This window comes from Lissotriton helveticus, chromosome 9, assembly GCF_964261635.1.
Source record: "Lissotriton helveticus chromosome 9, aLisHel1.1, whole genome shotgun sequence".
NCBI classification, from domain to species: Eukaryota; Metazoa; Chordata; class Amphibia; order Caudata; family Salamandridae; genus Lissotriton; species Lissotriton helveticus.
In genome coordinates this window covers 644,819,017-644,834,952 of record NC_136070.1, presented here as the reverse complement: position 1 = coordinate 644,834,952, position 15,936 = coordinate 644,819,017, and the positions used below count along the sequence as shown (strand labels likewise).

General features: G+C 49.1%; 1 protein-coding gene across 1 annotated transcript in view; it reads left to right on the top strand.

The window, feature by feature from the left end:
- The first annotated feature begins 3,444 nt into the window (after positions 1 to 3,444).
- The window catches only part of LOC144781746 (solute carrier family 35 member F3-like), a 73,167-nt gene continuing 60,675 nt past the window's right edge, over positions 3,445 to 15,936 (top strand). Inside the window, exons 1-2 of the mRNA XM_078660731.1 lie at positions 3,445 to 3,551; positions 5,876 to 6,191. Coding sequence (XP_078516857.1) covers positions 6,016 to 6,191 — 176 coding nt within the window. The 5' untranslated portion in view covers positions 3,445 to 3,551; positions 5,876 to 6,015. The remainder of the gene's footprint in view (positions 3,552 to 5,875; positions 6,192 to 15,936) is intronic.

Genomic DNA, 15,936 nt, shown 5'->3' with positions numbered 1-15,936 from the left:
GAGTGAGGGGTTGAGGGTGAACGGTTGAGGGTGAGTGAGGGTGAGGGTGAGGTGTTGAGGGTGAGTGAGGGTGAGGGGTTGAGAGTGAGTGAGGGTGAGGCGTTGAGGGTGAGTGAGGGTGAGTGAGGGTGAGGGTGAGTGAGGGTGAGGCTGAGTGAGGGTGAGTGAGGGTGAGGGGTTGAGGGTGAGTGAGGGTGAGGGGTTGAGGGTGAGTGAGGATGAGGGGTTGAGGGTGAGTGAGGGTGAGGGGTTGAGGCTGAGTGAGGGTGAGGGTGATTGAGGGTAAGGGGTTGAGGCTGATTGAGGGTGAGGGTGAGGGGTTGAGGGTGAGTGAGGGTGAGGTGTTGAGGGTGAGTGAGGGTGAGGGTGAGTGTGGGTGAGGGTGAGTGAGGGTGAGGGTGAGTGAGGGTGAGTGAGGGTGAGTGAGGGTGAGTGAGGGTGAGTGAGGGTGAGTGAGGGCGAGGGTGAGTGAGGGTGAGTGAGGGTGAGGCTGAGGGGATGAGGGTGAGTGAGGGTGAGGGGTTGAGGGAGGGTGAGGGTGAGTGAGGGTGAGGGTGAGGTGTTGAGGGTGAGTGAGGGTGAGGAGTTGAGGGTGAGTGAGGGTGAGTGAGTGTGAGGGGTTGAGGGTGAGTGAGGGTGAGGGTGAGTGAGGGTGAGGGGTTGAGGGTGAGTGAGGGTGAGGGTGAGTGAGGGTGAGGCTGAGGGGTTGAGGGTAAGTGAGGGTGAGTGAGGGTGAGGCAGAGGGGTTGAGGGTAAGTGAGGGTGAGTGAGAGTGAGGGTGAGTGAGGGGTTGAGGGTGAACGGTTGAGGGTGAGTGAGGGTGAGGGTGAGGTGTTGAGGGTGAGTGAGGGTGAGGGGTTGAGAGTGAGTGAGGTTGAGGCGTTGAGGGTGAGTGAGGGTGAGGGTGAGTGTGGGTGAGGGTGAGTGAGGGTGAGGGTGAGTGAGGGTGAGTGATTACGAGTAGCAAAAAAATCGTATGGAGCCAGGGGCGTAGCGCAGGCTCCTGCAGGGGGAGGCTGGGACAGGCTGGGGTACCCCTTGAACTCAATTTCTACGACTATCCCTGAGTTGTGAGAAACTGGTGAGGGGGGGGGATTCGGAAGGACGGGGTGACATCATGTAGATTTACACCATGGCATCGTGCTCCACAGCAAGCGAACGTCTCCCACAAACGGCAACATAGCGCGGCACAAAAACTCTGACTCTTTCCCCTGAGGGAAACGCGCACAGGCCTGCAGAACGGCTTATTTCCACCCTGTCAGAAATGGCACCTCAGCATGTGCCTTCCCTCGTCACTGAACAGGGCATATTGAACAGGGTCGAGGGCTGGAGGGCTGGCAGCTCGTCCTGTTCTCTTCCGTGAATGTCTAGCTGATTTGTCTTGCCAATAAAATATTATTTAACCGGGAGATGGAAACGTGCAGAGAAATGGATAGAGAGTGAGCGGAGACAAATGGAGGCGGGGGCTGGGGAGAGCGAGGGTAGGGAAACAGACAATAGGAAAAAGTAGAAAGAGGAAACATGCAGCAATGGAGAGAACACATCAGAAGAGCAGCTGTAAAATGGGATTGCGAGAGGGAAAATGAAAGGACATGTGGGACAGAGGAGAAGAGCACGAGGTGACCCAACAGGAGTAGATGGGTACTGGGGAGACATGACAGAAGTTAGAGATTAAATAGGTGCGACAGGGGTAAGAGGGCTGAGATATAGGGGTGCTTAGAGCGACGGAGATGCAGGGAAGGAGAGTGACGGTCACAGAAGGGGAGAGGTGTATAGAGATGGCGGGAGGCGGACGAGGAAAATGGTTAGAGAAGGAAAGATGAAGGAAGCACGAGGGAGAAAAGGAAGACGTAAGAGGGTGAAAATGCGTAGAAAACAGAAAAGATTAATAGGTGGGGGAGAGGGCTAGCGAGGGGAGAGCAACAGAATAGACGATCGTGATTAGAGGGTGAAAGGAAGAGAGATGAGAGATCGTGGGACGGAGGTGAAGAGAGAGATATTCGTATAACGTGTAAGAGGAGATAGCTGGAGTGATAGATGAGTTGAGATGAGGATGAGGGACATCGAGAGGTAGGCGATTAAATGGAAACGTATTGAAAGGAGATGGGCAGTTGGAGGAAATTAACAAACAAGACGGAGGGCATTGCTGTGGGGAGGGGGTGGAGGAGAAATGCACACGGCGGGCAGGGGAGGGGGCGGAGCGGGGAGAGCGGCATGTGGGTGTGAAGAAGCCGGGGCCTTTGAAGTGAAGCTAAGCTTCACTTCAAAAGGTGTCGGGAGGAATGCGGCTGAGGGAACAGACGGCGATTGCGGCTGAGGGAACTGATGTGCACGCGCTTTTAAGCTCAATGCACATGCGCATTGAGCTTAAAAGTCACGGGCACTGCAAGGAATCGCCACGATTCCTTGCTTCTTAGTTAAAGGTTGTTTAAGCCGCAATAGGCTCGCAAGCTCGATGCGCATGCGCATCGACAGGCGAGACCTAAAAAGGAACACCACAGTTGGGGGTTCTCTTTAATAAATAAGGATAGATTTCAGCCAAATTAATCCTTTTTGCAATATTAATCTTTGCTCAAATCAATACTTTGCAGCGTGCATGCAGTTCTTTGATAAAAGTTAAAAGTACAGTACAATAACAAAGTGCATAGAATGTAAATAGGTCAGTGGGTTCCTGCTTTTAAAAGAGACGTCATTTTGTTACTTGTAATTTATAAGTTGAAATGCTATATTAGGATTTTAACTTAATAAATTGATGGTAACAAAAGGTTCGCTCTTTTAAAAGCAGTAAACCAATGACCACCCATTCACATTCTATGCACTTTGTAATCTGCTCGGTATTAGTTTTCTCCAACAGTCGCATTAACCCTCTGAAACAAAACTCTGACTCTCTTCAGAAAGAACATTAATCATGAAGTCAGCGCCCGGTGCGGTGGCACCGGTCGCACCGCCCTAAAGCCGGCCCTGGCTGCTCAGTAGAGTAGTGTGAAGCATGAATCCTTAAAGCACCAACCGATGCTATTGGATGGTTGTGCAGTCTACAGATTGGCTACAGCAGGCTTAAAATTGCAGGACAGCTTGGGATTGGCTGCCAGCATAACCTATAAAATAGCTGCACTGGAGGAACTGTCAAGCAGCTATTTAACACTGGAGCCTAAAAAACAAGTAAACAATGTGGCCTATCAAACAGAGCTGCCGACTTAGGGCCTGGTCAACCGTCTCTGCATCGACTCTACAAAACACATGGGGATGTTTACAATTAAATTTAAATGCATAACAAATATAATTATACAGTTACAGGATCGAATGAACAAACGTTCCGGCTCTAGAGAAAGCATGCCGATGGTAATAATTCAATTTAAAGGCTTAACAAATATAATTATACAATGACAGGATCGGGTGAACAAACGTTCCTGGAGCAAAGTAAAAGAAGCGGGAGGATGTTGTGGATGGAGCAAGCGCCATCAGCGTCTGATGAACAGAAAAGAAAGACAAGCAAACGTGTTTGTTAGCTCCAAAAGGGAAAAGTCAACCAAAAAAAGAGTGCACACAAGGTATGATAAATAAAGTGAAAGTGTAACTAACCTTACGGGAGGATACAAAATACCAAAAGGAGGGTCTATTAAGTGTACTAAGTGTAAACATCTTCGGGGACCGGGGAGAATATGGTTGCAAAGCTGAAAAGCCAGCATTTACAAAGGACAGTTAGAGGAACCAATGAAAATGATGGGTGTTTTTTATAGATTTAAATCCTAGATACAGCATGTCTCGAAGAGACAGCGAATGCGTTGCCTAGGCGAGACCTAAAAAGCTAAATAGCACCTTCTTAGATGTCATGCACTCAGTCATCTTCCCAGTAAGTTGTTTTGGGATGCCCTGTTCTAGTGTGTCAGTCTTCAGAGCCAGACATTCAGCCCAAACTAGGCTCGAGCCTTGCTTAGCTTGGCTAGCCTGTTCCACCCACAGTACAAAGGAAAAGGTGTGCAAATTCATAGCGAGACGTGAACTACATATGAGTCGGAGGTCTGGCTGACCCTAAAACACATTATTAGTTGAATGATCACACAATTTGGCATATAAATCTCACGACAAAAATAAGGTACAGTTATAATAAAAGCTCTTCGACATTTGCATATGTTTCAATTTAATGCATTAGAATATATCACTGCATTTAGTGGCATTTATTGGAAATAATTGTTTCTAAGCATAAACTTAGAGTCATTCAAGAATACTTCTTTGACAACATTGCCATGAGTTAAACACAATATTTTGCCATGTTCACTGTCTATACAGCCAACGTAGTTCTATACTGGAAGCAATAATATTGGCTATTCAATCATACAAGAGTGACCATTTTTGTATAGCGCACATTCTGAACTGTGTTACTCTCCAGGCAAGTCAGAAAGGTCACTCAAGGAAGAAAAATGTGGAACAATGAGGTAAAAAGATTCATCCATTTTAACACAATTTGGTCAAGTGGGGAAGTTGGGATTTGAGCCCTTGTTTCATGGTTACACATTGTGCATTTCATCCTCAGGAAGAATATCTATTTTATTCTCCTAGTTAATAGCAAAGGTTTTCATCAATGCAAATATCATTTTAAATCAATCTGACACTATGTATATAAGAGTCTTTCTAGACAAAAAGAGCAATGTTAAGCAAAGGGGAAGTCAGGACACTACTTTATCGTTATAATTGGTGGCTACCCCGACTTCGCAAAAACCAACTGAACTTACCTGTGGCTCAACAACTCAATGAGAAAAGTTAAAGAGATTAACAAAAGAAAGGAGCCACTGAGATCCTATAGAGGGTTCTCTTAGCTACATGTGTTCATAATACATGTCACATGAAGCTGGCTAGGAAGAAACATTAATTTACGGTTTTAAGTCACAATTCTGGATAACAATGTCGTCCACGCATAATCTATCTGGAAAATTAGACTATAAATATAAGATTGTGGAAAATAATACATGTAGGTAAGAAATGGTTTACTATTCTTAACTCCACATGGACATAGCTTGAATATAAGTATATGGCCAAGGTACATGGAAGTGTAGATTAGCATAACAAATCTATAATTACCAATGTATATCTGCCTTCATGATAATGTGGAAGTCGTTATTCTGGACACAATATTATGGCAGGCTGATATTTAAAGGTCAGTATGGTTGGATAATTACTTCATTTACATGCTCTGCTTTTAGGCTACACTGAAAAGCATATTTAATGTATCTGCTCTGCTTTCCTGCATTGAACAGTCTTTGCATTTCAAGATCTGCATTTGGGAGAGAATGGCGCTGTACATGAGGTACTTGGCCTGGGTCTGTTTTAGAGCCAGTCCCTGTAAGACAAAGGCAGAACTCGACATGTTACTCGAACCTGGCTCAGGCTTTCCTTGGCCCATCTGTAGAAAGTACAGATGTTCGCCTGAGGTAGGCCTCTTGAAGCCAGTCGCGGCCTGTGCAGGTTAGTGCGGTAGAGCGGGGCGAGGCGGGGGGGGGGGGGGGGAGTCGACAGACGACGGAATAGGTTTTATCAATTTAATTTGACCTATTTCGTCATCTGTCGACTACACCCCTACCAACCACGTTTACCTGCGCCGGCCGCCACTGCTTGAAGCAGCTTCAGAATTACTTGATAGATGGCCCTTGGTGAAGTAGGGCAAGCCACAATAGAATCATACCGACTGACACCTCAACCTCTTTTCTTGGCTCTGCGACAGACTTATCGAAGCTCAACAACATTCTTGGCCCGCCTAAATTCTCCATATAAATTGCACCTCCTGGTATTGCCCATATTCATGTTAAAAATTTATTTGTGGTTTCAAAATTTGAATCCAATTGAGTTGATATCTCTGTATCTTTTTGTTCTTCCACAGGTGGATCTGTGAGAGAGAAGCGCTCCTCATCGGGGCCTGTTGATGTGGAGTCGCCGGGTGAGACACCAGCGGGGTGGCTACGCTGCTGCTCTAGGACTGTGGCGAAGAACCTGGCTTGTGGCGCAGTGACAGCCACCTGCATGGCCATGTGCTGGGCAGCCATGTTGCACCTGGCCCGCCTCTCCTTGCGCAGCCTGGATGCGCCTTTCTTCACAGCCTGGTTTGCCACTAACTGGAACTGCCTCTTCTTCCCAGTGTACTATGTAGGCCACATCTACAGTGCACGGCCACGGGAGCCCCCTATGAAGTACTTCAGGTGAGATGCCATGCCACCACGCACAAGAACCCTGAGAAAGATGGGAAGACTTTGGAAAGAAATGCTAGGGAGGTGGTAGTAGGGTAGAGAGAATACAAGGGGAAAATAAATACATAAGATCTGGATGGAGAAGCAAGTGTATAATTTGGTGGTTGCAGGTGGGACCCACCACACTCATTTTTGGGAACCAGCACTTATTTTTCCTCATCTGACAAAGAAAGAGAGAAAGCAAGGATGAAAAAGAGCCTGAAAGCGCAAGATAAATGGGCTGGGTGTGTCTGGTGGTGGATGAAAGAGGCATGAGGTGGAATCAAGACTACACGACATTGGTACTTGGCAACCGTTGGGCACTGGCAGTTATTCTTTTACAAATTATGCACAGAGGATAAGAGCAAAATGGCAAAGGGTAGATGCTCGGTGAACAAGCGGAAGTAACATAAAGGAGATGAGAGCTACGGGTTTAAGGGAGTATAGAATTTGAGGGAGAGTGGGAGCAATGGAACAGTGGCGTCACTAGGAGGGTGTGGGGGGTGCGAACCGCACCGGGTGACACCAACACATGGGGTGACACCAATCTCCACTGCAGCCTCACCTCTGCTCTCACCTTTACTGTCGCTCCCTGTGCTCACACTCGCCAGGTCTCGCAGGAGATCTGCAATGCTTGACTTCAATTTTCTTTGCTCACAAGGCAACTCTATAGCAGCCTAGCTCATCTGAGGGTGCATGGTTTCCTATTTTTCAGTATCTTGCACAGTCTTCAGTTTTCCAGTGAACCGGTTCCAAATTTCAGCTTGCTCTTCACTACAGTGCCACCTGTTGCTCGCACTCTTGTTTATACAAATCCAGGGAAGACAGATGGAGTAAGAGAGAGAGAGGGAGACAGAGGGAGCTAGAGGGAGTAATACGGAGAGAGGGAGCTAGACAGAGCAAGACAGAGAGAGAGGGAGCAAGAGGGAGTAACAAAGAGAGAGAGGGAGCTAGAGGGAGTAAGACAGAGAGAGGGAGCTAGAGGGAGTAAGACAGAGAGAGAGGGAGCTTGAGGGAGTAAGACAGAGAGAGAGGGAGACAGAGAGAGAGGGAGCTAGACAGAGAGAGAGGGAGCTAGAGGGAGTAAGACAGAGAGAGAGAGCTAGAGGGAGCTAGACAAAGAGAGGGAGCTAGAGGGAGTAAGACAGAGAGAGAGGGAGCTAGACAGAGAGAGGGAGCTAGAGGGAGTACGACAGAGAGAGAGGGAGACAGAGGGAGTAAGACAGAGAGAGAGGGAGCTAGAGGGAGTAAGACAGAGAGAGAGGGAGACAGAGGGAGCTAGAGGGAGCAAGAGAGAGGGAGCTAGAGAGGGAGCTAGAGGGAGAAAGACAGAGAGAGAGGGAGCTAGACAGAGAGAGAGGGAGCTAGAGGGAGTAAGACAGAGAGAGAGAGCTAGAGGGAGCTAGACAAAGAGAGGGGGCTAGAGGGAGTAAGACAGAGAGAGAGGGAGCTAGAGGGAGCTAGACAAAGAGAGGGAGCTAGAGGGAGTAAGACAGAGAGAGAGGGAGCTAGAGGGAGCTAGACAGAGAGAGGGAGCTAGAGGGAGTAAGACAGAGAGAGAGGGAGACAGAGGGAGTAAGACAGAGAGAGAGGGAGCTAGAGGGAGTAAGACAGAGAGAGAGGGAGACAGAGGGAGCTAGAGGGAGCAAGAGAGAGGGAGCTAGAGAGGGAGAAAGACAGAGAGAGAGGGAGCTAGAGAGAGTAAGACAGAGAGAGAGGGAGACAGAGGGAGCTAGAGGGAGTAAGACAGCGAGAGAGGGAGCTAGAGTGAAAAAGACAGAGAGAGAGGGAGCTAGAGAGAGGAAGACAGAGAGAGAGGAAGACAGAGGGAGCTAGAGGGAGTACGACAGCGAGAGAGGGAGCTAGACAGAGAGAGGGAGTAAGATAGAGAGAGAGGGAGCTAGAGCGAGCAAGACAGAGAGAGAGGGGGCTAGAGGGAGTACGAGAGAGAGAGGGAGCTAGAGGGAGCAAGACAGAGAGAGGGAGCTAGAGGGACTAAGATGGAGAGAGAGGGAGCTAGAGGGAGTAAGACAGAGAGAGAGGGAGCTAGACGGAGCAAGACAGAGAGAGGGAGCTAGAGGGAGCAAGACAGAGAGGGAGCTAGAGGGAGTAAGAGAGAGGGAGCTTGAGGGAGCTAGAGGGAGTAAGACAGAGAGAGGGAGCTAGAGGGAGTAAGACAGAGAGAGAGGGAGCTAGAGGGAGTAAGACAGAGAGAGAGAGAGAGAGGGAGCTAGAGGGAGTAAGACAGAGAGGGAGACAGAGAGAGTGAGAGGGAGTAAGACAGGGAGAGAGGGAGCTAGACAGAGAGAGGGAGCTATAGGGATTAAGATAGAGAGATAGGGAGCTAGAGGGAGCTAGACAGAGAGGGAGCTAGAGGGAGTAAGACAGAGAGAGGGAGCTAGAGGGAGTAAGACAGAGAGAGAGGGAGCTAGAGGGAGTAAGACAGGGAGAGGGAGACAGAGGGAGCTAGAGGGATCAAGACAGAGAGAGAGGGAGCTAGACAGAGAGAGGGAGCTAGAGGGATTAAGACAGAGAGAGAGTGAGCTAGAGGGCGCTAGACAGAGACAGGGAGCTAGAAGGAGTAAGAGAGAGAGAGGGAGCTAGAGGGAGCAAGACAGAGTGAGAGGGAGCTAGAGGGAGTAAGACAGAGAGAGAGAGAGAGAGAGAGCTAGAGGGAGCAAGACAGAGAGAGAGGGGGCTAGAGGGAGTAAGAGAGAGAGAGGGAGCTAGAGGGAGTAAGAGAGAGGGGGCTAGAGGGAGTAAGACAGAGAGAGAGGAAGCTAGAGGGAGTAAGACAGAGAGAGGGAGCTAGAGGGAGCAAGACAGAGAGAGGGAGCTAGAGGGAGCAAGATAGAGAGAGCGGAAGCTAGAGGGTGTAAGAGAGAGAGGGAGTTAGAGGGAGTAAGAGAGAGAGCGGGAGCTAGAGGGAGTAAGAGAGAGAGAGCGGGAGCTAGAGGGAGTAAGACAGAGAGAGGGAGCTAGAGGGAGTAAGACAGAGGTAGAGGGAGCTAGAGGGAGTAAGACAGAGAGAGAGGGAGCTAGAGGGAGCTAGACAGAGAGAGGGAGTTAGAGGGAGTAAGACAGAGAGAGAGGGAGACAGAGGGAGTAAGACAGAGAGAGAGGGAGCTAGAGGGAGTAAGACAGAGAGAGAGGGAGACAGAGGGAGCTAGAGGGAGCAAGAGAGAGGGAGTTAGAGAGGGAGCTAGAGGGAGAAAGACAGAGAGAGAGGGAGCTAGAGAGAGTAAGACAGAGAGAGAGGGAGACAGAGGGAGCTAGAGGGAGTAAGACAGCGAGAGAGGGAGCTAGAGTGAGAAAGACAGAGAGAGAGGGAGCTAGAGAGAGTAAGACAGAGAGAGAGGAAGACAGAGGGAGCTAGAGGGAGTACGACAGCGAGAGAGGGAGCTAGACAGAGAGAGGGAGTAAGATAGAGAGAAAGGGAGCTAGAGCGAGCAAGACAGAGAGAGAGGGGGCTAGAGGGAGTACGAGAGAGAGAGGGAGCTAGAGGGAGCAAGACAGAGAGAGGGAGCTAGAGGGACTAAGATGGAGAGAGAGGGAGCTAGAGGGAGTAAGACAGAGAGAGAGGGAGCTGGACGGAGCAAGACAGAGAGAGGGAGCTAGAGGGAGCAAGACAGAGAGGGAGCTAGAGGGAGTAAGAGAGAGGGAGCTTGAGGGAGCTAGAGGGAGTAAGACAGAGAGAGGGAGCTAGAGGGAGTAAGACAGAGAGAGAGGGAGCTAGAGGGAGTAAGACAGAGAGAGAGAGAGAGGGAGCTAGAGGGAGTAAGACAGGGAGGGAGACAGAGAGAGTGAGAAGGAGTAAGACAGGGAGAGAGGGAGCTAGACAGAGAGAGGGAGCTATAGGGATTAAGATAGAGAGATAGGGAGCTAGAGGGAGCTAGACAGAGAGGGAGCTAGAGGGAGTAAGACAGAGAGAGAGGGAGCTAGAGGGAGTAAGACAGAGAGAGAAGGAGCTAGAGGGAGTAAGACAGGGAGAGGGAGACAGAGGGAGCTAGAGGGATCAAGACAGAGAGAGAGGGAGCTAGACAGAGAGAGGGAGCTAGAGGGAGTAAGACAGAGAGAGAGAGCTAGAGGGAGCTAGACAAAGAGAGGGGGCTAGAGGGAGTAAGACAGAGAGAGAGGGAGCTAGAGGGAGCTAGACAAAGAGAGGGAGCTAGAGGGAGTAAGACAGAGAGAGAGGGAGCTAGAGGGAGCTAGACAGAGAGAGGGAGCTAGAGGGAGTAAGACAGAGAGAGAGGGAGACAGAGGGAGTAAGACAGAGAGAGAGGGAGCTAGAGGGAGTAAGACAGAGAGAGAGGGAGACAGAGGGAGCTAGAGGGAGCAAGAGAGAGGGAGCTAGAGAGGGAGCTAGAGGGAGAAAGACAGAGAGAGAGGGAGCTAGAGAGAGTAAGACAGAGAGAGAGGGAGACAGAGGGAGCTAGAGGGAGTAAGACAGCGAGAGAGGGAGCTAGAGTGAGAAAAACAGAGAGAGAGGGAGCTAGAGAGAGTAAGACAGAGAGAGAGGAAGACAGAGGGAGCTAGAGGGAGTACGACAGCGAGAGAGGGAGCTAGACAGAGAGAGGGAGTAAGATAGAGAGAGCGGGAGCTAGAGCGAGCAAGACAGAGAGAGAGGGGGCTAGAGGGAGTACGAGAGAGAGAGGGAGCTAGAGGGAGCAAGACAGAGAGAGGGAGCTAGAGGGACTAAGATGAAGAGAGAGGGAGCTAGAGGGAGTAAGACAGAGAGAGAGGGAGGTAGACGGAGCAAGACAGAGAGAGGGAGCTAGAGGGAGCAAGACAGAGAGGGAGCTAGAGGGAGTAAGAGAGAGGGAGCTTGAGGGAGCTAGAGGGAGTAAGACAGAGAGAGGGAGCTAGAGGGAGTAAGACAGAGAGAGAGGGAGCTAGAGGGAGTAAGACAGAGAGAGAGAGAGAGGGAGCTAGAGGGAGTAAGACAGAGAGGGAGACAGAGAGAGTGAGAGGGAGTAAGACAGGGAGAGAGGGAGCTAGACAGAGAGAGGGAGCTATAGGGATTAAGATAGAGAGATAGGGAGCTAGAGGGAGCTAGACAGAGAGGGAGCTAGAGGGAGTAAGACAGAGAGAGAGGGAGCTAGAGGGAGTAAGACAGAGAGAGAGGGAGCTAGAGGGAGTAAGACAGGGAGAGGGAGACAGGGAGCTAGAGGGATCAAGACAGAGAGAGAAGGAGCTAGACAGAGAGAGGGAGCTAGAGGGAGTAAGGCAGAGAGAGAGTGAGCTAGAGGGCGCTAGACAGAGACAGGGAGCTAGAATGAGTAAGAGAGAGAGAGGGAGCTAGAGGGAGCAAGACAGAGTGAGAGGGAGCTTGAGGGAGTAAGACAGAGAGAGAGAGAGAGAGAGAGAGAGCTAGAGGGAGCAAGACAGAGAGAGAGGGGGCTAGAGGGAGTAAGAGAGAGAGAGGGAGCTAGAGGGAGTAAGAGAGAGGGGGCTAGAGGGAGTAAGACAGAGAGAGAGGAAGCTAGAGGGAGTAAGACAGAGAGAGGGAGCTAGAGGGAGCAAGACAGAGAGAGGGAGCTAGAGGGAGCAAGACAGAGAGAGCAGAAGCTAGAGGGTGTAAGAGAGAGAGGGAGTTAGAGGGAGTAAGAGAGAGAGCGGGAGTTAGAGGGAGTAAGAGAGAGAGAGCGGGAGCTAGAGGGAGTAAGACAGAGAGAGGGAGCTAGAGGGAGTAAGACAGAGAGAGAGGGAGCTAGAGGGAGTAAGACAGAGAGAGGGAGCTAGAGGGAGTAAGACAGAGAGAGAGGGAACCAGAGGGAGCTAGAGGGAGTAAGACAGAGAGAGGGAGCTAGAGGGAGCTAGACAGAGAGAGGGAGCTAGAGGGAGTAAGACAGAGAGAGAGGGAACCAGAGGGAGCTAGAGGGAGTAAGACAGAGAGAGGGAGCTAGAGGGAGCTAGAGGGAGCTAGACAGAGAGAGGGAGCTAGATGGAGTAAGACAGTACCTAGCTCCGTACATTTCCGACAGAGGTGGTCCATGCGGTAAGTCGTGAGGGGGTGACACCATGAGTTACCCGCACCGGGTGACACCAACCCCAGTGACGCCACTGCAATGGAAACAGAAATGAAGTACTGGGAGTGGAGATATTGGACAGAAGATTGTAAGTAAAAGGAGAGACTGGGATGAGATTCAGGTAAATGAGACAGTGAGAGTCTAGATGTGCTATGAGGATGACATCAGATACTGCAGACCTCCCAACTCACACGATGTTGCCATGTGCCACATGATTTCGGCTTCCTTCACACAGTCACCTGATAAGGAGGCGAAATCAAACCGTGACAGGAAAAACGAGCTGAAAACCACTCGTTTTCTGAGGCAGTAAGCAGCCGATGTCCACTAAGAGGTGTGAAAACATCCCAGGACATCAGCAACAGCCTCAGTGACAGTTGCAGCCGGTGCAGGTAAGCACAGTGGGGTGGGGAAAGAAGTCGACGGAATAGGATTAATTCATATATTTTCCTTATTCTGTGGTCTGTCGACTCCCCCGCGCCCCACCCCACCGCGCCTACCTACCCCAGCCACCACTGCTCAATGTCCCTTTATTTACATTTTTTGTGGGGACTTGGTGAGGGGCAGAGTGCCTTTTAGGTAGCTGAGATGATAAGGGGGGTGATGGTGGGTGTGAATACAGTTGTGTGAATAGCAACACTAGACCAGAGAGGGCAGTTTTAAAAGGGGATAGAGGAGTCAATGATAGGGGCTATTGTGAGGGGGAGTTGGGGAGTGGATGTACTGTGGGATAAGAGGATGTGCTGGAAGAAACGGTGGAGGGGCATACATTAACAGAAGAGCTAAAAGGATTTGAGAGGAAGATCAGGAAAAATGATGGTGGTAGAATAATGGAAAGAATACAGTGGTTTGGAGAAATGGAAGGTCTTGTAAGGTGCTCTCTGGAACTATAAGAACTTTGACTCCTCAGAGCTATGGTCCTTTGACTTATTTTCATAGCACAACACATGACCCCCACTTCAGCAGCGCAGACCAGATTTCTTCTGTGGAATTCATGGACATTCAGCCTATCGTGGGAGGGAACCTGGGCACAATTATGGAAGTGGACATGCAAAGGTGAGGGCCAGAATCCATCACGGCAGGAAATGAGGAGAGTAGCCCAGTTACAGTGCAAGATCCAAGGAATCGTTCACTGTCAAGACCAGTTGATTTATCCACCTCCAATAAGTAGAACTTGATTTTGGTTTCAGTGGTTTTTTTAAACTCTCTGCCCTATCCTCTCTGCTAGACCTCTGTTTATCCCCAGGGTTGAGTGGTGGAGAGATGGAGAGATGGAGGTATATTAGAACTAGTCTGCATGGTGGTCTGAGAAGACGCCAATATGGGAAATAGTGAGGGCATCTCATGCTGTAGCTTAGCGGCTGGATTTGGGAGAAGGAGTATGTATATGTGCTTATTTAGTAGTATGTAAATGCGATTTCAGCTCCAAGGTGCCTCGAAGAGAGTCTTAAAAGACAACAGCGGCCTTTGTTGAGTTACAGCTCCGTACAGATATGCGGAGAGATTTTGGGCAATTCTATGTATAGCTGCAATGCTGGCTTTATGAAGAGTGCTGCAGAGTAAGACATACACATTCATTATTTTTGGTAATTGTTAATTTGCATTTATATAGCGCACAATCCAATATTAGCATGACTACTCTGCATTTTCAATAGTCCGTGTTATGACTTTACAAACATTTCCTTCTTGGATTGATTCACTTTTGTTGAGATGTGGGGGTCTGCCAGTTTTAATGAGCTGTGGTTTCTGTTAGAGAGAACAGAAGGCTGACCTGAATTCCTTATGTATTTTCTCGGTTGATGCAGTTACCCGCTGCCTAGTAAATCCAGTGGCGGCTCCTTCGCTGTGGCAGAGGAGCACCCCCCCCCACGCAAGCAGCTGTAAAATGTGAAAAATAAAACTGTAATAAAGCAGGTTTGTTATCGTTTTATTTTTCTTTGCTGGCCAAGTCTTGGGGCGGGGCCTAATCCGTGATTGTCATGGAGGAGGAGTGATAGGTGATGTGGGTTTGGCCGGCTGTCTCGCCTACCAGACAGAGTACGCTGTCTATCTGTACAAACCCTTATCGTTACATTACAGTGGGCTTAGAGCTCATCTATTGCTCACCATTGGTTTGCTTTACTGTCACTCTCATTTGCTTGCTTCTTTTATTCATTAGCTTGTGTGGCCTTTCATTTTCTAGTGTTTGTCCCTCCCCTTGAGCGTGGCCTCATTACTTGTGTCCTTCCACTGCTTACTCCCCAGGCATTACTTTGTTTTGGTTAAGCCCTCAATGAGAGTGCATATGTGTTTCCAGCTGTCTCCATTGTGTAGTTCTACTCTCCCTTTCTGCCCCGCTACATGTTGGTCTCTCTCGCCCGTGTGCTTCGCCACTGTCACCTCCGTGTTGTCCTTGCCTGTGTGCTTCTCTTCCTTCCGCCCTTCATGTTGCTTCTGCCCGACTCACTCTTGCTTCTTACCACCAGTACCCCCGTGTTGCTTTCTCCAATTGCACCCTCCAAGTTGCTTTCTGCACCCGCTTTACCAAAAATAAATTTGGGATGTACTTCCAATCCAACTCGCCTACAACCAGTCACACCATAGTTTTTATTTTTATTTTCTACTCTTTAGAAATGCTACACAGCTTTGGGGATGCTATTCAGCATTGCAAAAACAATTGCCAAGCCAACAGGTCCCAAAGGTGAGACTTATTGACCTTGCCAGTGCTTGTTTTCTGTGGCACCGTGAAGCCTACAGGTGTTGGCGGTGTTTAAAAAAGTCCAATACAAATGCAATATAAGTATGTGAGTGGCAGACCCTAGTTCTGCACGGTCAAACTGTGGGAGTTAGGAGGCGGGATCCCTGTCACAGGCTCTCAACTACTTGACTCACCACAGGATAAGAGCATTCGCGCAGGCTGATAAGTCGGTCTAATCGCCCAGCTCACTTTCCCTCAGGCTTACAATCCTGTGCATTTCTAGTGGGTGTTTGGTGCTCAGAAGGACAACCTGCTTAGGGACGCATAACTTAACATAACAAACATAGCATAACATAACATCTATTTCTAAAATGCTAATAAGCTCCTTAGGACACATTGGCACCAAAATACAGAGGGTTACTGTTACCCAACTAATTGATATTTTCCCTATGGCTCATTTTTTCCCCTTTATTTTACTTTGTGAAGAATAGGGGTATAGGTACCTGGCATGCAAAGCCACAAACCTCGAGGGGTACATATATTAATGATTCAATATATTTTTGGGGTGTGGAGCAGATGGTCAAATAGAAGCTGTGATGGTTAGGGCAGAGTCTTTGAGTTCCGCTGCTTAATTCTTGCCTCTCCAGGCCTCCTGGACTCTGCCTGCCGGTTTTGCCCCTGCCCCGTGTGGCATTGTCTCTACTCTGCTCTTCTGCACCCTTTTGCTGCCCATTTACTGGCATTGCTCTGACTGCCTCAATTGTAGCATGATTACTACCTGTAAGTGTGCCACCTTTAAACTCAGTAGGAATCACTCTTTTAGCCTGTAAGCGTGCTACCAGTAATTATTTATTTATTTAGACCGATTGTTAGCCAGCCTCATTGTTTTGTTTACTCTTACTGACTAGTCAGCTTTACCGTTTTTTTAGCCTGATTTTGATTCCACTAATATTGTTGACACACTGTTATCTCCCTTGTTATAAACGCCCTGTGCTAAGCGCCGTTGTGGCCCAGG